Here is a 23,472-nt window from a genome sequence, read left to right as displayed (position 1 = left end):
GTTACACAGCTTGTAAGTTATAGAGTAAGAATTTGAATAAACGGACAAATAAAAAATGTTGCATTATCAGGAAGAGGAAATATAGAAGAAGAGGAAAAACGAGGTTGAGAATAAAAAAGAGAAGAAAAATAAACTAGGAAAAGCAGAGCCCATGTGCTGAGCCACATGAAACATGCCCTACTCTATTTACGAATAAGACTAGGAGGAGGAAAATCAGTAAGAAACACATGATAGGAGTTGATATGGGAAATAATGCTAGAATGGAAGACGAATGGAAGTAAATAGAATAAACACATCGAATAAGTAGAATGAACAAAATTTGGTGATAGAATAAATGTGGGCCAAGAACTAAATGACAGTAAAACATTAAGGACATAGCCCAGGTTTCTAGCATGAGTCCTGGGCTGGAAGAGGAACAAATTCCTGAACTGTAGAACCCTGGAGAGGAACCTGTAATGGGGTTGGGCAGGATGACATAAAGTCCAATATTGGGAACACTGAATTTAAAATGCTATGGGTGCCCTGGCTAGGTAGCTCAGTTGATTAGAGTCATCCCCTTATGTAGAGGTTGTGGGTTTGATGCCTGGTCAGGGCATATACAAGAATTAACCAATGAATGCATAAATAAGTGGAACAACAAATTGATGTTTCTTTCTCTCTCTCCCCTCTCTCTCTCTTCTTCTCTCTCCCTAAAATCAATAATAACATTTTTTAAAGTAAAATGCTATATATTATTCAAATAGATGTAGATATTTACAATTCTGAGCTCCAAGCCTAGGAAAAATTGGGATAACTTGGGTATGTTTAATCAAGAGTCAGATACAACTGAAGCCTTAGGAAAACAAATCTTAAAATAATAAAATAATCTACAATGATACATTTTACATGGAGACATATAGCACCTTAGTATTAGCATCACAATTCAGCTCATTTTCCAAGTTTTCTCTTGATGTGGGAATTGATTCTCCTCCCTGCAATGCCAAGAAAATGGCCAAAAGACATAGGACTAATTGAATCATTCTTAAGCACATATAGGTCTTACTGAGTCTTCTCTCTGAGAAAGAAATTGATAAGAAATTCAAACTACAGAATGGAGAAAAATGTTAAATACTAGAACAAGTTGGTAAGTAACTTGTAAAACTTTCATGTGAGAAGATTTGGACAATAAACAGATGTTACTTTTATGTCTTACTTGCCAGGGCATTTACATATTCAACAAGACTGGAAAAATAGATTTGGAAGGAATAAGCTTGCTTCAGAAATTACGCTGCCAAGAAGAACCTCATTACCTTTTGGCTTGGTGCTCCAGAAAAATCTAATCCAGATGACAAAATGAAGTTTAGTGAGATACCCAACTAAACACAGTAAATGCCCCAGTCTTGGCACGCTTTTCCAAATGTAATCTTCGAGTCCAGAACAGAGAACTTAACTGTCCATTAATGAAGTGCAGGTGGATGTGGGCAATTGAAATCAACAGAAAAGTCCTTCCAAAGTGAAAAGAAAAGCCCACAATTGACAGGCAAGACTCTATGTGGGAGATTACATTCATTAGTTCAAGAAACACCTATTGAGCTCGTACTATCTTGTGCCAGGGAATATGCTACTTGCAGGGAAATCTACCACAGTTTCTGACCGTTCTTGCTGATGATTTATGACAGATTTTTTAAAGAGGAAAAGGAAGACAAAGGGAAAATTTTTTAAAGAATTGAATAATGAGGAAGGGGGAAAATGAGGCTGAGAATGAAAAGAGAAGAAAAATAAACTAGGAAAAGCTCATACTAGGTCTCATGTAGACTATTATAATAAATTCTGGAAAACAGTGTCTCTCATTTTTAGTTTTGACACATATCCATTGAGTTTTACTATAGCTGATGTATCCTAGAAAGCAGAGCCTGCAATGAGAATCAATGTGTTAATACTTTATTTGGAAGTCACTCAGCAGTGTTAGGGAGAAAACAGCAGGAGTAAAGTAAGGATGTGAGGCTCTGCACTGTGTTATTGTGCTGACTAAACTTTTCACATTAAACCATAAAGACACATAGCTGATTTATGTCTTTGGAATATGTATTTCTCTGGAAGGGCTGCAAGAATATCCTGCCATAACTTTCAGGTGCACTAGGAAGAGCCTAGCTCTCTCCTAAATCATATTTCCCATTGGTGAAATTTTAGTCCTCAAGAAGCTGAGTCTCCTGCCTTCCAGGTTCTGTTTTCAAGGCTGCAACATCCAACCTCTCAGCTGCTACTCAAGAAGCTAGATCCCATGCACCATAAAACATTGTTTTATCCAAGCCTGAAAGTGGACTGGTAGGTGCATGCTTGCAGAGAATCAAACAGGAGAAAGAAAAAAGGTGGTACAAGAAATTGACAAGGGCAAAGCCTTGACTTTAATACAAGCACCTTTTATGTGCTAGATATCATGCTAATTGCTGGGAAACCGATGGTGAACAACAGAGATGTGGTCCCTGAGCTCTTAGGGGGTGCCCAGTAGCCCAGTTAATGGGCAAACAAACAAGAAATTACAATGCAGTGAGATAATGTGCTTCGATGGCTGAGCCAAAGAGATCCTATGTTGTCACCTGGGTTCCCAGAAGGAACGGTTTCTAAGTAGGGTATCACTTATCAAGGTACTAGGTCTGACTCAAGGATTAGTGTGTCAGGGTGTGAGAAAACGATGGAGATCTTACCATAGTGGTCAATGGTCAGGCAGAGACTGGCTCCAAAGGCCTAGAGTATGAAAGAAAATGTTTGGTCTTGTTGCAGCTCACTGTTCGACAGGGATGGAGAGCAGAATAATTCAGTCCCACCATCTCATGATCTGACCATCAGCAGGCCCGAGACCATGGAATTCTCCCTCTGCCCTAAATCCACAGCACTTACCTTTGTCTACCCCCACTCAGGTCCAACGTGTTGACTGATTTCACCCTAATCATGGTCTAGGACTCTCCACCTCTGTGTCTTTACTCATGTCCCTCTCACAGAACACTTATCTAAGCCAAACCCTTTCTTTAGGCTCACATAAGTTTTTCCCTTCATAAACCAATCTGATTTCCCCCACAATTCACTGGTTGAATCTCTCTTTCTCCAAATCCCCATTTTCTCTTATCTCATGCCCATAGTCATTGTATGACTGTTTCATAACCCTCTGAAGATTGTTAAAGAAATAAAAAGTAACACTGATAGAAGTAAATAGTTTTAAATCATTTGTGGTTTTCATTATGTCTTCTCTGGAGAACAAAAGAAGGATATATTTCACTCTGGAAATTATTCAAAAATCAACTACCTAGTGTTATAGGCCAAGAACACTGGGCAAAGACACCACTTTAATCCAAACTGGTCTCCTTAGTCCAGTGGCCCTCCTTTTTCCCTCCTCTGCACTCCTCCCCAGTCTTTTCCCATGGCCATTTCCATCCCTCTAGGATCCTCATATCTCCTATTTCATCTGATTCCACTGCAGGTCCTCTAGACCATCGGGCCTTGGCATGCTTGTATCCAGAGAGCAGATCACTTTGCATTTGTCAACAGTAAAACATTTCTTTCTTTGTGTTACCCCAAAAGCAAAACAACTCAACAAGTCTGAACATTGTCACTGTCTCGTTTGAGAAGGTTATCATTTTGAAATCCATAAGCATGTGCAATTTGCCATTTGTAGGCCAGGCGCTGATACTTAAAGATACAAAAAAGAAGGACCACAAGCCTGGCCCTTAAGGCCTTTACTGCTTAATGGATGACAAAAATAAGTACAACAATGGCTAGAAATCAGGCAAAAAGTGATGTGCTGTTGCAGGGGTGTGGACTTAGTGCAATAGGATTAGGAAAGCTCAGATATTACTGGTAAAACCATTGGAAAAATTTCAAGCACATCTACTTTTTACTTGTTCACAATCTTGCTTCCTTGATGCCATATGCTTTAGTTTCAGTACCACACAGTATTAAATCATTAATTCAGTTATGTTAGTTTTGAATAAATATAAAATATAATGCACAAAAATGTGTTCTTTCTCTTTAACAGATAAAATTAAACAGGACTCACATGTTGTCTAAAAGGCCCATTTCTTCACAAGCAATCCCCCTGCCAGGGGTAACCTTTACTCTATGCAAAACTTTCTCCTGAAATATCCTGCCTCTATATTTTCCCCTCAGAGGTGTTCTTTCCTGCTTTCATTTCAATCATGTATTACACCTTGAGCTAAATAAATTAAGAAAATTTTAATGTCAAGAAGAGCCTGATAATTTAATGAATACTTAGAGTAGGAACCCTTCAATATTTCTGCTAAGCACAGTAACTCAATAAACACTTGCTATAACGTACTGAGATGAGTTTGTTACACTTGATTAAAAAATCACTACACTGAGATACAAATGCAATAAAATGAAACCAGTAGAATCCAATCTTCATTTTAAACTCCTAGTGACCTAATTGGCTCTAAGTAGTCAAAGTTCTTTTTCTACACTTTTCTCAGCTTTCCCACTTTTGGAATTTTGAAGAGATTATCTGACATATATGAACACATATATTGAGTACATCTCCAAGATGGAAAGTTTACAGGCCAGTGCCCTTCTGTTTCATGGTCTCAAGTGAAACACCATCAAATTTCCTTCTGTAAATTAGCAAAGATTATTTCGTCCAGTTACCTCCCAGTTAGCATAAAACATGAGAAAATGCCGGTATAACCCCCTTTAAACCTCCTCATTTCTCTGTAAGGGTTAACACTAAGGAAAGTTCTAAGTGCATTATTGTCCTGACACTTTGTTCTCACACCCAAATGAGCTTATTGACTTTAACACCAATTTCTAAAGATAGGTAAAGGACATTTCTAGACCCTCAAATGATGGTGAAATGTCTCCTTCAATTGCCCCATAAGAAATCTGTTAGTCTGTTCATAATGTACATGATTCTATTTCATATCTAAAAATTTCTTGGATACTCAGGTAACTTTGTAAATATGACATGACCACTCAGGAGAATTTTGTTAGCATACTGACATTTCTACATTTTTAGATACAGCTAAGAATATGAGATATCTGCTTAAAAGCCTACAGTGAAAGCAAAAGAAAAAAAAGAGGTCCCCATAGTCTCAAAAACAGTCTTGGTCTGACCAGTTTGGCTCAGTTGATCAGGCGTCATCCCACAAAGTGAAAGTTCAATTCCTTGTCAGGGTACATGCCTGGGTTGCAGGTTCAATCCCCAATTGAGGTGGGTGCAAGAGGCAGCTGATAGTTGCTCTTGTTCCTCTCTCATATCAGTGTTTCTCTCCTCTCTGCCTCCCTTCCCCTCCCTCTAAAAATAAATTATTAAAAATAAATAAATAAGTAATTAAGTAAGTGAGTAAATAAATAAATAAATAAGGAGTCTTATCTCCAGAACAGCCCAAAGGCCTGGTTTTCCAGTGTCAGTGTGGCTCCCTCATTCCCCGTGTTCTCCTCACACCAGTGCACATGCTACCCCTAAGTATAAACATCTCCAATCTTTTCCATATGTCCTCCCTGCCCCACTTACAACATTCTTTCCTGTTCATCCTCCATACTCTCATCAAGCATCGCCTCCTTTTATGAGGACCTCGCTCAGACATCATTATAACATGGTTGTAACCATGATATACATAAACCTACTTTTGCCCCACCTTGTATGTATATGTATGTATATATATATGTTTAATGTGTCTGTATATAAATAAAATATACATGTATTACATGGATATGTATTATATATAAAATGTAAATATATCTAACAGATTATTAATGTGATAATTTTTATGTGTGCATCTGTACACACATATAATGTATTGTGTATAGACACAATAGCCTAATTGTTAGTTCAACTGTCACTCTAATTAAGAGACTATAAATTAATGAGGGGTAACTTGCTAATAACAGTGTCTAGTACATAGTCTAAAACATAGTACATAAACTATATTTTAAAAATGAATGTTTGATAGCCATACACCTTTTACTTACCTCACTAATACATTTAAAACCAATTTAATAAACTAGAAGACTGAAACATTTATGTGGCTTATCAAAGTTCCACAGAGGTCAGAATAAAATCTAGACCCCAAACACATCAAGTCTTCACACACTAGTTAGACTGAAAATATATGAGGTCTCCCTGTACTGCTCAACATTCCGGGACATACCCTTATCTGGTCATGCACTTCCTTAATACCAACTCTGGGCCCAGCATGAGAAAACCTTAGGGCTTCCAAGAACTACTGCATAGTACTGCCGTGCAGGGGTGAACTAAGGTATTCAGCAATTCCAAGCTAAAGCATAGTCCATTTTTAAAATACCTTTGTCCATTTGACATCAAATAATGAATCTGAAATATGAAAACAAAAAAGCAAGCAGGTAGTGGTCTGCTTAATTAAAACCACACCAATACCTTCTCCCAATTTTTATTTAGTTTTTGTAGGGTTTGGGTTTTATTTTGCTTCACCTAATAAACACACTCTATCTTAATGCTATTTCACTCTATATTTATTGATATCCCAATCTCTAAGCAATATTGTTATAAATAGAATGATTTGTCCCAGTGTTTATTTATTAGATTTTAAAAGTGTGTTTCTTGTTTCAATGTTTATCTTCTGAGAAATCACCCTTGAATGCACACTTAGTAGCTTTAATTTCATTTGAGAAAAGGGCAGAAAAGAAAATGGTCTCACCAAATCCAAGCTTCTAGATTTGCTTGGATTGAACTTTGCTTCTAAACATCACTCTTGCTGGTGCTTCTGAATTATAAGAGAGAAACACAATTTTCTCTACAACAATAAGTTGTAAACAAAATCATAAATACTCCTTTATATATTTATCCACGATTCTATTGGCTTGGTTACTATTACTGGTAGTATTTCTCATATTGATTGTTACAGCGCTGTTTTTGACTGCAGCTAAAACATCATATGAACACTGAACAACAGAACCAGGTAAATATGCCATAACTGTTATTATACTCTTCCTACAAACACCATGAATTGTGGTCAAATGGAGATGGGGACATCAGAATGACGGCATCACCACAAAACAAAATTAAGCTGTAACATCCAGCCCAGGCAAGAGCCTTGGAGGCCCCAGGGAGAGAATTAGCATTCTTCACCCAACCCTGTTCTGGCATCTGGAAATTCTATTGCATTCTATTGCATTCTACTGCATATGGATACATAGAAATAAATCTTTTCTTCTCTCCAACTCTTCAGGATTGTGGATTTCTCTACAATCAGGTTCTTAGAAAGCAGTGGTGCAACTAACTCAGTGCATGGTGAGATTTTGTAGGGAAAAAAAGTCAAGCAACTCCACTCCAGAGAATGAACAGACACCATCCTAGAGTCTAAGGAGAAATCAACGTTGTGGGAAAGACAACTGTGACTGATAGAGTTTCCAAAATTGATGCTGTTAAAATTCTTTCTCCCTCCAAAATCTAATTTAATAATAAAAAAGATGTTCACAAAAATTGAAATGAAAAATTGTCATCAGTTTTGGCCTTCTTCCTGCATTAGCAGGAGAGGTTAGAAATATTTACATTCTGTCACTTTAATTGAGCAAACACACTTATTCGTCCCTAACAATGACAATTCAATTATTCTCTTGCATTTAACTTGAGCCAGAAGAAGTTCTCTTGTTGCTGTTATTTGTCAAGGTATATCTATAAATGATAATAGTAGGAAAGAAAATATTTGTAAGAAAGGAAAGTAATGGCTGAACTATCTTTCTGGTTCACTTCCATATAAGAACAAAATTTTTAAAAGCCTTTATTAATATCTACAAAGGTAAATTGCAGGCTATACCACACTTTTAGTGCAATTATGGCTGTGCTGTATTTTCCAATGCAAAATAGTTTGATTCACTGTATTCAACTTTGTATAAGAGTAAATGGTCTTGGTATATACACTGATGTACTTCCATCTTGTCCCCACATCTAAGACACCCCCACCCACCCACATCTAAGACTCCCCCACCCCCACCAAGAACTAGGCTACTAGGCGCAAGGCTTTCTAAGCACTTTTTATTTTCATGTGAACCCACATACTATTCTGGCAGTATAACTTGGCATAAAACTTTTCCTCTGTCCTTTCCATGCTTGAAGCAGATTGCAACAGGGTTTAAAGGGCTGCTAACTCGGTATTTAACCCCACTCCACAATGTAACCTCCTCGCCGGCCTGCGATCCCAACTCTGAAACACCAGTTTTTCATCTTCTTCCTAATTACAATCTTCCTGCCCGATGTGTTTCCATTAAGAAAGCTGGAAAGATTAAGGTTGCAGAAACTTTAGAAATAGGTGACCCATAAGTAAATCTATTTTTACTGAAGAAACTTTGGGACGATGAAAATGTCAAGACTAAAAGTTGAAGCTGAAAATAGATAGGTCATGAATTCTCATTGATGTATTGACCCCTGAATATCCTAGAACTGTAGACAATAGTAAAAGGGAAGAAGGAGAAGGTGGAATAGAAAAATCACCAAGGTCTGAAAAAATAAGCTAAAGCTTTTTACCTAAATTGTGTTCTTCCAAAGTCAGAGGAGAAAGCATAGCCATGTTTTGTTCTGGAACAGAATGTATATAAACTGTGATGTTTCCAAAGTGACATTAAAATTTAACTGTCATTTTTAAATAGCTCTAGCTCTATAAACATGGCAGTAACTTCAATTGTTGAAGCAAATGCTTAAGGAGTCTGTAAAAGTTATTGCTCTGTGAGTTACAAGGCACATCATCCAAGGCTGTGGCGATGGATGCCCCTGGAACAATGAAAGGCCATGTCAAAAAAAGGTCATTGATTGAAAACCTTCACAGGATAAAACAGATACATTTACATAGCCAGTAAGCTCACACCTTACCTCCCTAACTAAATTCCACAAGAGAAAATTAATGTGTACACCCAAGGAAACATTCCCACCTCGATCACTTCTGCAGAAGGAACTGCTGTGTTCTCCAGTGTGGCTGGAACAGGTCACACCTTCTTCTAGACTAGAAGCATCACTGTCTACTCTTCATTTTCAATCAATTGACTGAAATAAATCTGGGCCAGTTTTCAGCTTCTGTATGTTATCACTGTCCCAACCTCCGAAACAANAGTTACAAGGCGCATCATCCAAGGCTGTGGCGATGGATGCCCCTGGAACAATGAAAGGCCATGTCAAAAAAAGGTCATTGATTGAAAACCTTCACAGGATAAAACAGATACATTTACATAGCCAGTAAGCTCACACCTTACCTCCCTAACTAAATTCCACAAGAGAAAATTTTTGTGTACACCCAAGGAAACATTCCCACCTCGATCACTTCTGCAGAAGGAACTGCTGTGTTCTCCAGTGTGGCTGGAACAGGTCACACCTTCTTCTAGACTAGAAGCATCACTGTCTACTCTTCATTTTCAATCAATTGACTGAAATAAATCTGGGCCAGTTTTCAGCTTCTGTATGTTATCACTGTCCCAACCTCCGAAACAAATGGACTAGTGCTGAGGTTGCACCTGCCCAGGAGAAAGCCTACCACGGAGGAAATGGTTTCTCCTCCTCCTCCTTCTTTTCATAAGACTGAAATAATCAATTATGCAATAAATTGACATTGACCTTGATATTTAAAAGTGATGCATTTTTAGAAATTTCCAAATTCCCTAATTCACACGTATAAAAAGCACTATTGGGAAAAACAACACTACTTTTCATTCATTGCTGGTTGAATCACTCCAGCCTCTGAGAGTGTAGTATTCATTTGTGCTATATATCTTAGGTATATTTCCTCATTCCGTTTTCACAATGATCCTTTGAGGTTAATGTTTGCATTATTACTACTTTTTTTAACTATTTCAAATTATAGGAAGTAGCAGAATTTCAAAAGGATTGTCAAATAGTCAACAAAACAAATATTAAATTCGTGAATGCTGAAGGTCCATTATATCCAGAAGAATATGAGGACATGGGGTTGGAGTTGATTTCCTATCCAATTAGTAGTGCCATCTGTCTGCACAACTGGCTGCCTACCTTCCTTGGCCCTCTGTGTGGTGGATGCTGGTGTGCTCTGGGCACAATACACCTCCCGGGTCTGGATGCCACCTCCACAGACGGGTCCCGTCACATGCCAGTGGGGATCCTGCTGCTCAAGGAGGAGAGAGACTTGGCATTCTTTCCATTCAGAAGTCCTCCAGGAATACCTGTTTGGTTTGGTTTATTTAAAAGAAGAAGAAGAAGTAAGAAAAATAGAAATTTCCAAAGGAAACTTAAGCCATGACACCAAGTGCACATAATAATCTCTCTAAGAACAAATCTTTGCCTATGGATAAAGAAGTCTACTAGCCTTGAATACTAAATCCCTTTTTCTTCCTAGAAAAAATCACAGCAGCCTAGTAGTATAAGAGTAGTTAAGGAGGGAAATATGGATAAACAGTAGATATTTCTTAGCTTTGAACCTGCAAGAGAGAAAGAATTTAAAGGAGTTAGAAACCAAATGAGCCTAATTCATAGGAACTGAACTTGTAACAGGGATTCATTTCAAAAAATTCTACATAACTTTGTGTAAAATCTGACCTTTTTAAATTTGTAGGATACGGTCTGAATGTGTGAAGTTGGGGGTATATTAATTTAAATTAATTGAAATGACCTGTAACATTTTAACTACCTTGGTAAAGGAAAATATTTTTATGTTTGATCCCATGGGGAGAAAGGTATACATATTAAAAATGAGTTAATAAAGTACTCTGTATATCATTGATGGCTACTTTTTTTACATATGCAGACATGTGTAAAAGACATATGCAGACATATGCAGACTGTTATTTAAATTGACTTAGCAATATGTCCTCCTGGCTTATAAGTGGTTAAGATACATACCAACAGACGCGAACACACATACCAACGAGGACTGAAAACACAATGGAGTTTGTACACTGCTGGCAAAAATCAAAGCTACCACAACAGCACTACACTCATACATGAAGAATTATTTCAGACAGAATTTCCTTTTGTGGGTCACTGTAACAGGTAGACTCCCTTCCTTGGAAAAGGGGGGTGGGGTGGAGAAGCACCGAAGATGGCACCTGCATGCATCGCCCTGGCAACCAGGAAGTCGCACACAGGATGCAGCCAAAAGAGGCACTTAGGCTGGTGCCTGGAGAGGCACTTGGGCTGGAGGGACATGCCCTCCCATCTACTTCCACTGTACGGGGGAGTATGAGAGAAGTTTTAAAAGGCAGAACGCATAGAAAATGCACATTTTTGCTCCCCTATACCCTGACTGGAGGACTTGCAGCTGGGGACTGAGGTTCCTGGACCAGCAGCAGCCCTTGCTGGAAGTACTCCCGGGCCCCTGGCCTAGTGTTCCAGGACCTGCCTGGCCAGGAGCACAGCAGGCTCTGGTAAGAATTCAGGGGGTAGGCTCGACCCACAGGTCCAGGGCTGGCCGGCAAGCCACACATACCTTCTCCATATTGAAAGTGTGGTGGCTGCCATCTGCCTGTGGCCAATGCTAGTGGAGGCCTGTAGCACACAGTCCAAGCATGGAGGTGAGACGTAGGCCCCAGCGCCCAAGCCCCTCCCCCAGCACTCCGGCCCTGACCAGGAGTACTGCGCCTGACAGGCTGGTAAGAAGAGTAGAGAAAGGAGGCTTGGGCTGGCTGGTCCCAGGAGATGGTGCAGCAAGGTGGCAAACCACCTGCCCCTCCCGCATGCACCTCCCCCGTGCACAAAGCAGTGGGGAGCCACTGCAGCAGCCAACCACCAGCTGCCCATGCACTCCTCCAGCAAGGGGGGACCCTGTCAAAAGGCCTGCTGTGCACATTTTAAATTTTTAAAAAATCCTTTTGCCTTTCCACCGGACTCTCTCTCTGCATTTCTTGCCTATGTGTGGTGAGCAGTAGGACCCATTACTACAGCTTTCCTCGAGCCTACAGTATTAACATAATTCCATGGCATTCACATAAACACCAACAGAGTCATTAACTTCTGAAACAATAAACATAACCTAAGAACATTTTCATATCTGCTGTTCCATTTCAGATTTTAAGTAAAAATTCTCAGCTCTGTGATTGTTTAAAAGAAAACAAAGAGCAATAAATAAAAAATAACCATGTGTCACCAAGACTATGGCCTTATAGAAACTAGAGTAAAATTGAAATCAAGTAACATGTCAAAGTCAGAAGACAAATCTCTAAGAAACCTAATAGTGATCAAACCCCTCATAACAAATGTCGTCATTCTAAAAGGCTTGAAAGCTGAAAATCATTTGTCTTGTAGCAAGAAAAGCCCACTGTAGCAAAAAAATTGGATAGTCCTCTGGGGCGTGTTGTAACACAGTTGTTCTCCCTCTGCTCACTATTTCACCTTCACTCGTATGGTTTTTCAAGGTTGGAAACAAGTGGGCTTGGCAAAAGATTGGACTACAGAATCCAGGTCATGCTTATGCTGGTGAATATGGACAATAATATGTTTCTAATTCCTGGGCATGAGGGACTGAGAGAAGTTTCATTCTTCACAGACGCCCTCCTTCTCCAGAGGTGAAGCTCCTAAGCCCTTTCATCTCACTCAGAATGGTCTCCTTGCTCATATTCTCTAAATCACTGAAGCACAAGGCTAGTTCCTCTTGTCTCAGCATCTCAGGGTACTGGTGACTGCATTCCAGGTCAGGATACAATAAGGTAGGGCTGTGTTGGAGCAAATGGTTACTAAGTCTTCTTTTCAACCCCCTTCCTACAAAGGCTTCCTACAAAAGTGGGGCTCTGGCTGTTGAGGAGGAAGTGAGATACAGCAGCTGATTTCAAGGCTCCAAGGAAAATAAGACATGTAAAAAGAGGGTAGGGCTGCGCAGGCAACAAGCATGCTTTAGAGTGAAACTGACCTGGGCCTTGACACTTACTAGCTACGTGACTTTGGCCCAGTTCTGTTTTCTCACCCATAAAATGGGGTATTAATACAAATTTTGAACCTGGCATGTGATAAATACTCAATGAGTATGAATGTCTTCGTATGTCATCCTACATGTGGCTTTTGCACCCTTGCTGCCACAGAAAACCCACAGACTTATACACACACAATTCACATATTGTTTATGAGGATTTCATTGATTTTATCAAAAGTCCTAATATTAGGGATTCAGGAATGCCATTGTCTAACTTCCAGCAACCAAAGTTAGCAAAGAGCATAAGAGAAACAAAGTTTAGAATTAGAGGAATTCCTAGCTACTTGTTTGCTTGTTTGAAAGGAATGGCCCATTCTGTAGAAATTGCTTTTTCAATTAATTTACCATGACCCTATAAGTTAGCAATGGAAAAATTTTGGAAGTCATTACAGGGAAAAATGAAAAGGAAAGTTTAATGACTCTGGTTTCATATAAGGTAACAAAAACCCTGTCGGTAGCTCATTAAGCAAAGACACAGAAATCCCATTCACTTGCAAACAACAAATTCTCTAAAGAAACAGAAGACAATTATCACTATCGCTCAGAATAGTTTGCCACCTCAGAGAAAATACCAACCCAGCAAGTGACATAGAAAGAAGCACACCAGTAAAGGACTTCTATATTCCTTTTTAAAATGAGCATTTTCCATAGTCTTTTCTCATCCTTTTATCTTTATTTTTTCAAAAGCACTATCTATGTTTAGTCACAAATCACCCAGCAACCATGAAAACTGATCATCCTGAACTCCACCAACCTGGGAAAGTGTCTCTAGGATCTGACAGAATAAGAAATCAAAGGAGCTCACTCAGCTAAATGTCACTGGCTTCTGCTTTAGCAGTTCTTTTGGTGATAGTCCTCCAGCCTTCAAGCAACTTGGCTTCCTGACTGCCTGGGACACTCTCTCTCAAGGCTAAGTCCCTGTTACAGACCTAGTCTGTTACACCCTCTCTCTCCCAGCTCAGATGTCTTTCAACTCACCTCCCATTTGTTCTTCTGCTTAGGAGAAAAATGTGTGGATTCTCAAAGTCAGAGTCCTACCTGCTGGGTGTGAGCAACACCTTGAAATCCATTGCAAAAATGCCTCAGGTAGAGTAGATGGCCACGGAACAAAAGAAATCAGACATTCCTCACAGCCACTTACCAATGTGACTGCGAAGGACCCATCTGTTTTTGTCAAAGGGTTCATGTGAGCAAGATAGACAAGCCATTAATGTATTTGGGCTACTAGGGTATCATAACATGCCTCCTAAGTAATAACAAGCAATATTTTCTGCATGCTTTTCCTGTATCAGACAGTAAGTACACTCACAAATTTAGGTGCATTCTTTCATATAAACCTCAAAAACCCTATGGGAAAATTGCACTTCCCCTTTTACAAATTGGAGAATTGGCATAAAGGATAAGTAATTCTTCTAAGATTACGTAAATAAGTGGAAGGACAGGATTTAAAATCAGGTTTATCTGATTCTAAAGCACATCTACTTAATGAAATGACAATCTGGTAGATTTAAATAGTGAATGGCAAACCAGTGAGACTTTATCAGAGGATATAGGAAAAAATCAGCTATCAGTCTAATTATGAGGACAAGCAAATGTTGGTCTTGGTATGAGGAAGAGTGTTCTAGAATGAAGCAAAAAAATTAAAAAAGCAAAAAACAAAGCAAATCCTCTATTGGTGAAACAGATATTGTCAGTGACAGGTGACCAACATTTTGCAATGTCAAATAATTTTCCTTTCAGTTCAAACACAATACAATTTGAGAATACATTATAGCCAATCACAATGAAGAGCACTGTGGTCACATAGGGTCAAATTTTAGTGCATTCAGGAAATATTTTTAAGTTAATAGCAGAAACAAAATATAAAGGAACAAATAAAGGAATCTATAATTATAAAAGTTGGAATTACTACTAAAGTTATAGACAACAACTTTTTGAAGAAAAATGCCTTTTTAAGGCTCTGCAATCAAGTTCCCCACATTTCTCCCTGGTGCTTCTGAATCTCAGGTAAATCTGCCATTATCCATTATCCAGAGTCCTCACTGTTAGTGAGAGAGCATACAGTCAGCCACTTTGGAACCCCAAATCTCTGAAAAGGGAAATGCTGATAACTCAAATACTGAATGTACAGGTAAAATAATTCATACAAGGACATTTTTATTATTATAAATATATGTATGATAGACTGAAGGCAAGAAATTGGTAAAAGTCAGGATTCACGAGAAAAGAAATAAGCCTGCTCAAATAGTAATTGAATCTCTCAACTCAAGCATGTGTTAATTCATCTCTTCTTTCACTAAGTAATTCTTGAGTGCTAAGTATGCGCCAGACACAATTTCAGAAAACAGAAATGCATATCAGTGAGCAAAACAAGGTCCCTGACCTTGGAGAAGTTTCCTTCTGCAAGGGCAGACAGAGAGAAATGTGTCCGTACATAGCATAGCATCAGACAATGCGAGGAAGAGAGATGAAGAAAGCTATTTCAGTGCCATGACCAAGGAAGTTCTCACAATCCTGTATAAAATGATGGAGTGAGTATAAGAATAAGTGAGCAAGGAGTCTTCTAGGCAGAGAGAAGAGCTTGTTCAAAATCCCAGGAAGAGACAGTGCTTGGCATTTTCTTGTAAAGTACTGAAATGAGTGTGTTTGGGACAGACAAGTCAAGATAGAGAAGGGGGAGGATCAGAGAAAATGAGGGATAGTCGAGAGTCAGGCTATGGAGCATCTTGTAGGCAGAGTAAGAACTGCATTACTCCAAATACACTAGGAAACCATTAGGAAGTCTTGAGGAGAACAGTAACATGATGATGCAATTTCAGTTTTAAAGGACCAGTCTGGATACTGAGTGACTAGACTCTGGAGAGGTGAAGGACGGGGACAAGTTTGGAGGCCTTTGAAGGTTCAGAAAAGTTGATAGTGGCTTTCAACTGAGGTAGCCCTAAACAATGGGTGGGAAGTGAGTAAGTTCTGGATAGACTGTGATGGTGCAGATAACCTTCAAATGAACTAGGGGTGGATGAGAGAGAAAAAAAGAAAACTGTCTTCGCTCTCAGTATTAGTAGCACAATTTCTTTGCACTAAATTCTTAGGTGAGACACCCCAGGAATGGAGACAAAAACCAGAACACCAGAGCAACCACATATTAGAACTCTGAAATTCAGTTTTTCTTCATTTTCCTCCTAGAATATGCTTTCTGAATATTTTTTGTGCCTAAACCTAATCACCCAATTTCACTATACATTCCCCATAATTTTTGTCTACTCTTAGGAAATGGTTAATAAATGTATTTACATCATACTTTAACAGTTAATATTAAATGTTACCTTTCTAAGGAGTAATATATAACTTGAAAAAAGAACCCAAGATTACATCAAAAAAGGAATTTTCAAATGGTGGAATGGTGGAAGTACATATTACTCTCAAGAGATAAGAGACAATTTCTGGATTAGAAAAGCTTACTCCTTCAGGGTACCCAGCTTGCCTTCCTGAGGGTGTAAGCCAAGGAATCCTATAATCAAACTATCCCAGAAGTGGGGAGAAGAGAATAAGTAAGGAATTTACTAGTTGCTGTGAAGCAATGAGAAGTGACGTTCTAAATTAGCAAAGTCAAAATTAGAAAAGTAGGCACATTTAGTGACTATTTTTAAAAGACCTCTATCCTACTAATGTGACATAAAGTAATTTTAACAGCCATCGGACAGCAGAACCATTCGAGTTTTATAGCAACTCTGCCCGTTAGAATGCACACTTTGTTACTTCCATAAGGCTTAGAGTTGCTTAAAAAGTGTGATTTTCTTTGTCTCGTAAAGGCTTAGACTTCAAGCAAAGTGACATGGAGTAGAATCTTAAATGACTTAATGATGACAGATTGAAAGAATAATTGCATTAGTTAATGGTCATGTTTTGACTAAGCACATATAGATTTGCAAACATACTTGGATTTGAAATGCTGGTGCAAAGAATTCAAATTAAATGTGTGTATGATAAAAATTAGTTACTGCAGCATGACTAATTTATGATAATGTCTGTTGTCCTTTTAAAGTTGTAAATGCATTTAGAAAGAATTAACTTGTCATTTTCTTTTTTTTCTTCTTCTTTTTTTTTTTTTTTGCTGAACAGACAACCAAAATAAAGGGAACCAATCAAGCTTTATACACTTTATGCTCTAGTAATTTTTTATTGAATAGAGTGGGACTATTGATTATGGAAAGCCACTCTGCAGTGCAAAGCTCTTTGCTGTTCAGCAGATGGTTTTGCTAGCCAAACTCCACATATGCATTATTAATAGAGTTCTAGCGCTATGCACAGCACTTAGCAGTATGTTAACTTTCTTACACTAACAGAGGAACAAATCTTCCATCCAGGAGGACTTAAAGTGGCACAGTGGGGACTCAGGAGACTATGCGTCAGTAAAAGATGGACTCAGTAAAAAGGCATCAGTTTCCTTCTGTTGAAACAATCTACACAAACTTTGAAACAAACTATAGTTACTTTGTTTCTTTTCTAAAATAGGTTCTCCTAAAGGTCCCAGTTCATGACCTCTTAATTCCGGAAGTGCTGTAGAAAAGCTGTTTAGTTAATAAAAAATTCCTAAAGAATTCATTTCACAGCTATTTCCTGAGTCCCTATTCTGTTCAGTGTGTTAGGTGCAGTGGTAAATGGAAGAAGATGTAGAAGACGTGGTAGGTGTTGCACATGCCAATTTGCTCTTCAGGGCAAACGTTTCCAAATTCAGACCTGAATTAATTCCTCACTTTGTGGGGAGCTACTCTGATAACTAATGACAACAGCAATTTTTCTTGGCTGGCAAACCAGACATATAGTTAGCAGAAGCAAGGAAGTCATTGGGGACCACACCACCTCAAGTTTGGTGTGTCCACCACTTCCCTGAGTAAGTGCCCTTATTTGATCTCCTTGGTGATGCCAACTTCACCGGTTCCTTATAAGAAATGACTTTAAACCCTCCATGCAAACATTAAATAATAAGTATAGGCATGGAATAAAGTAACTTGTGCATAATATTATTCTAGAACTGGCCCTCATTTGAGCATTCATTATTCATTCATCCACACATTGTTTACTGAACATTAGCTATGAGCCAGGTACAATATTTTCATGGGTGCTATCTATTCCAAAGTAGAAAAAATATAAAAATAAACAAAAAGTCATAACTATATATATGAGATAACATGTGTAAACACCACTATTAAAAACTCTTAGAGGACATGGTTACCATACTCAATATGGTCTCATTTTTAAAGAGTATATTTTACCATATTGTTAAGATCAATAAAGTAAGTGAACACAAGCGTAATGTGTTCAGTTTCCCAAACTGCAGTTTCAGGCTGAAGCAGGTGATGAACAAATATCTCTTCATGACATGTCAACCTTAGTACTAACTCTTCCAATGGGCAAAGGAAGCCAAGGATCTAGCCAGCTTTTCCCTGCCATCCTTTTCCTTGGCTCTCTCCCTGGCTTCGATACTCATCTAAACAGATGCATTAACTAACTCCCGGCATGCTTTTTCTCAAGGAAAAATGATTTTTATCCAGAACATCTAAAATTGGTTTCAGGCCCCTAGAGAGATCTGAAGGAGAAGTAGGCTGGTCACATAGGGTTGTGTCACAAGGGAATTAGGTGGGCTGCCGTTGACTGTCTCTTGGCATGAGTCTGCACAGATTCACTTTTGTGAAGAATCTCCAGATTACTCATAATAAGGGTAAATTCATATATACCAGTGTCAAGGAGGGGTGGATTATAAGAGTTTATCTACTCAGTTCCAGACGCAACTATTGAAACAATGTCTTACAAACTGGCTTTTCTATGTAGTAACACCACACAGTCTAGGGCACAGTGTCTATATATCATCAGCCATGCAGCTTCTACCTTGAGATCTGTTAAGAGTTTTACTTCACATTGGTCACTGCCACCTCTCACTAGTGCTGTCTTATATTCTGTTTCACACTCTACATGGCCTTGTACAAGGTAGAAAATCCAGTTTTGCATGAAAGCTGCTGCCTCCTGGTGAGGTGGTAGAAAGTTCTGGTAGGTCTTCTGAGCTTCCACATTCAAGAAAGATGTCTGCAGCTGATGCTTGGCAATATTCATGTGTGTTACTGTATCTTCAATTAGAATGGGCTTAAGCACAGAAAATCTGGAGTCAGATGGCTGCCAGCCTCTGGTCATGGCTAAGCTCTCTGACATTAGCATTTACAACATGCTAGCTCCTGTGTCCTCTGTTTTCCTTATGCTAGTAAACAGGGCCACCATATCGTTTATGGTCTTAGAATGTGTTTCACCCTCTTCTTAGGTGCATCGGGATCTAACACTTAGGTATTGAGCAGAACATAGGAAAGGACCCAAGTGCCAAGGTACCTTTTCATGCAAAGTTTTCAGGCCAAGAAAAACAATGCCCAAGTCTTAAAGGTTAATAAGAGATAAACACACCAAGACAAAAGATGGCAAATTACATGTAAATTTACTGCTCTTTCATTTCTATCCCCACCCCATAGTATACAATATAAGTGCTTAATGTTATTTTGGAGGGGGGCCATAAAATTACAAGTAGATTATGTAATGGTGGAGGAAGGGTCTCTTTGCTATCGTACTTGGTCAAAAACAACAAACTCTTGAAACAAGCTTAAGGCTATACACAAAGTAACTCCTGGTAGTGCTACAACTCCCCAAATTAGCGTAGCATAGACTAGACTGTCTTCTTTCAAGTTAAATTACTTGCCCCAAGGCAACTTCCAAACTGTTCCATTCTCAGGGAGTGCTTCTGGAATGGGTTCCTCTTGGTCACAATTCCTTGTATGAAATGATGCCTTAGGGACTGGTATTCATAGTGTTTTGAGCTAAAATGCAGGTCTGAGGAGCCCATAGTACCACTAAAACTGTGCAAAGGAAGATTTTTTTTTTTTGAGCAATATTCTTATACTGGTACTGGAACCCTTTACAGCACTACCCTCTTCTTGGAAGAATATCCTTCCCCTACTTGCCATAATAGCAAATTTCCTCATTTCCTGCAAGCTATCTGCCCCCAAAGGCTGCCTATTCAAATGAGGCTTCTCTAGTGACCCTGTTTAATGCTGTGCCCTAAGCTGACCCCTCTCAAAGCATCCCACAAGCCTCGACCAATAATTTGCTCTAATGTTTAACTTTTTCCACAGCTCATACAAAAATATATCTATAGTTTGTTTAATTTATTATACTGACTTGGTGTATCTTCACTAAAATTTAAGTCCTGTGAAGAAAAGGGAACTTTATTTTGTTCTCAGGGGTGTTCCAAACACCACAGTGCTTGGCACCCAGCGAGAACACACTACATATTCCATATTCACTGAACTGATAAACATGCCTCATGGCAAAGATGGTGGAAGGGTAAAAGCCCAACTACATCCCAACAGAGTTTTAAAAACACTATGAAAAGTCACAGAAATGTGCATTTTTCCTGCTGGGGAGAAATGTGGTGAATAAAACCACTTGATGCACATGAATTCTGGGAAAGGAAAAATGGGCATTTGTTGGGATCTGCCCTGCCTGGTTTCAGGAGCCGTAACCACCCCCCATTGATAAGGCTGAGTGAGCGACCTTCAGACTGTGAGCCACTAAGGAGACAAAGCTTATCTCCCTGGCAGGAGCGCTGCTTCTGCTTCATCCATCTCTCCCCATTGCTTGGTCAGTTAGTCAATAATGAGTAATACCCCTTGAGGGGGGGCAACCTAAGCCAGACAGGATCACTCAGGAGGCCCTCAAGGAAGGACCTGGGGAGCTGCAACAAAGATAGAGTGATGGACCCTCACCCCCCAGCTATTCTGACATAGCCTGAGTCCCCATGTCCTCTGGGAGAAGTGCTCCCTGGCTCTAATCCACTTAAGCCTAAAAAACTATGATGGGGAGAGTGGTGCAGTCCTCTGCCAGACTGGAGCGGGTTCTGCAGTGATTGGGCATAAGAAAGAATTCATAAAGTCCTGTGAAGCCTGCTTTGCTAAGGGTGCTTTCATTCATATGATAAGGGTCCAAGCAGGAAATGAGTGTGTCTCCCAAAGTTTTTACAACCCCCTTACCTGACAGACACTGACTCAGATTAAGCCCTCAGATTTCTTCGAAATGTTATCTATTGTTTGATCCCTGCCACCTGACATTGATTGATGAGCTTTACCTGTATTCCTGTGTGTTCCAAACCTAATAAAAGCCATTGAGGAAGGGGTACTTGGTCCTTTTCCTTTGAGAGACTGACCACCTCTCCTCCCCAAGCAGATCACGTCTTGGTAGTTTTATTTTCATCCGTGGCGATGGGGGAACTGGAGCGCAAAGTTTCCCCCACAGGCATTTTTGTTCCCTAACAGATTTTTGTTTCCATTTCTCTTGTTTACAATGAATTTTAATCACAAATGTCAAACTAGAAACAAAAGTTAGTAGACAGCTTTTATGCTTTCCTGCAGTAGAGGCCACAGCTCAGATTGCAGACAAATAAGAATGTCAGCCAATATTAATTTCATTGTGGTTATTTATGCATTCCCCTTCTTACCACCAAGTGCAATCATTAATTAACACATCATTCTCACTCGGAAATACTGATTGGTATACAGTGAATTTTCCAAGGCTCCTATTCCCTGCAAATGTACTATTTGAAAAGGCGTTTTAAAATGTTTAGCTCAGTAACATCATCAAATAACAGAACTAGAGGGCCAGGTTCATCAACAATAAATGTTTCAGCCTCTATTTTCAGATATTAAGGTAAGTAAAATCATCAGATATTAAGGTACAATAAAATCACCAGGTCAATACAGAGGTTCATCTTGAGTACATCTTAAAACATCATCATTTCCAGTCTGGTGGGAAATGATACATATGAATACATATGTATGTTTATATGTCCCACATCTTGGTGAGCCTTCACTGCAATTGTCATGGCAGTTACTGCGGTGGAGTGGGAAAAACCTGACTTTGGAGCCAAATGAGCTTCAATTTGAATTTGAACAATATCAACTTATGTATCTTTCACTCTTAAAACTTCTACTCTGGATGATCAACTCTATGTTATTCTAAATAATCTCTGTAAAATCTCTGATAAAGTTATTGGCCATCTGTAGGTCCTCAACAAAAGTAGTCATTACTTAACAAATACAGATGCTATTCAACTTTCTCAGTATATCGGGAAGGCACCACTCTCACTTCCAAGAGAACTGCAACAGTTATTAACAAAAAGGAGACAAACATGGAGAGATATCTATAAATCAACAAACTGTTCAAAATATCTGGAAGACGTCACTGGCCATTCTGCGAAAGGAATGAAGAAAACCAGCACAGATATCAAGGTCAACATTAAACCCAGATTCTATTCCTGGAAGTTTACCATTGAGAACCTTTCTGAATTATGCCTCCATAGGGAAAAAATTTCCAAATTACTTAGAAAAAAATAAGCTTCTATCCTACAGAATTACTACAGTATGCCTTATAAGGAAAGAGGAGATCTTTTCTGAAGGAAGTAAGCACACCAGCAAATAGCAACAATAAAGGTCACTATTCTTGTAGCGCCTCCTTGTGCTGAGCACCAGGATGGACATTTTACATAGCCAGTGTGGAGCTTTCAACCTTCAGTACAGGCAGCATAATTAGATACGTTTTACTGAAGAGAAATTATATAGCTCGTCCGAGGACACACAGCTAGTAAGTGATGGTGGTTCAATTTTAATCTAGGTCTATCCCAGTTCAAGAGCATCAGCAATCCGGAGTTTTATGCTGATTACAATTCTATGCTTTGCTGACAAACTAGTGTTTTGAAAGACTGGACAAATACTCAACACAAAGAAGGAAAATTCTGTAAGGCAATATCTTAATCTCTCAAGGATCATGAGCTGCATCTACCATTTCTGCTTTTAGGGTAAGAAATAACAAGAATCTATGGGGTCATCTTAGTAAAAAAAAAAAAAAGGAGCAATCCGTATGTAAAGAATATGCTAAACCTACACTGATATTAATGGTGAGAGAGAGGAAGTAAACACCTAAGAACCCAACAAGAGAAACTTACTCCTCTACCCCCAGCAACCAAAACACACAGCACGTTTAAGAGCACCTATTGAGCTTATAACCCAGCACTTTTCCCATATCCTCAGATGTTTTATTTCTACAAGAAGGTATTTTTGCCTCATCTTATTTTTAGCTTGGAAAATTATTCTCAAATCCTAGAAACTATTAAAAACTATAGGGAAAGGTCTATCTAAAATAGCTGCAGATTTAACAAATATGGTTCATGGCAGCTGTCCAGCAGGAGTTACTATAGATCCACCCCAGATAGACTTCTGAACAACAGCTCTCCATGACTGTTGTCATTAACAAACCAGCACATTACGAGCCAACAGTGGAAAGGAAAATATGCTGGAGGCCTTGCCCAAGGGCTACTAGCCAGAAAACATATAATGAATATCAAGATATTAAAATATAGCTACTAATCTAAAGAAACCTTTTGTCCAACATTCTCTGGATCCTGGGAGGCTGGGGAACAGAAATGGCACAGGGTGGCAGGCAGATCTGTAGACTGAACTAAATAACAAAAGGAGTCTTCTCACTCATCAGTCATGTAACTGCA

The 23,472-nt window shown here is 39.0% G+C and overlaps 1 protein-coding gene across 1 annotated transcript in view; it reads right to left on the bottom strand.

Annotated features, from left to right (window-relative positions):
- The window catches only part of THSD7B (thrombospondin type 1 domain containing 7B), a 618,064-nt gene that overhangs the window by 552,373 nt on the left and 42,219 nt on the right, over nt 1-23,472 (bottom strand). Inside the window, exon 4 of the mRNA XM_037030021.1 lies at nt 9,974-10,143. Coding sequence (XP_036885916.1) covers nt 9,974-10,143 — 170 coding nt within the window. The remainder of the gene's footprint in view (nt 1-9,973; nt 10,144-23,472) is intronic.

The sequence above is a fragment of the Sturnira hondurensis genome, unplaced genomic scaffold (assembly GCF_014824575.4).
Source record: "Sturnira hondurensis isolate 20B ecotype Veracruz unplaced genomic scaffold, ASM1482457v3 Scaffold0000256, whole genome shotgun sequence".
Classification (NCBI taxonomy): Eukaryota; Metazoa; Chordata; class Mammalia; order Chiroptera; family Phyllostomidae; genus Sturnira; species Sturnira hondurensis.
This window is presented reverse-complemented; position numbering and strand designations above follow the sequence as displayed.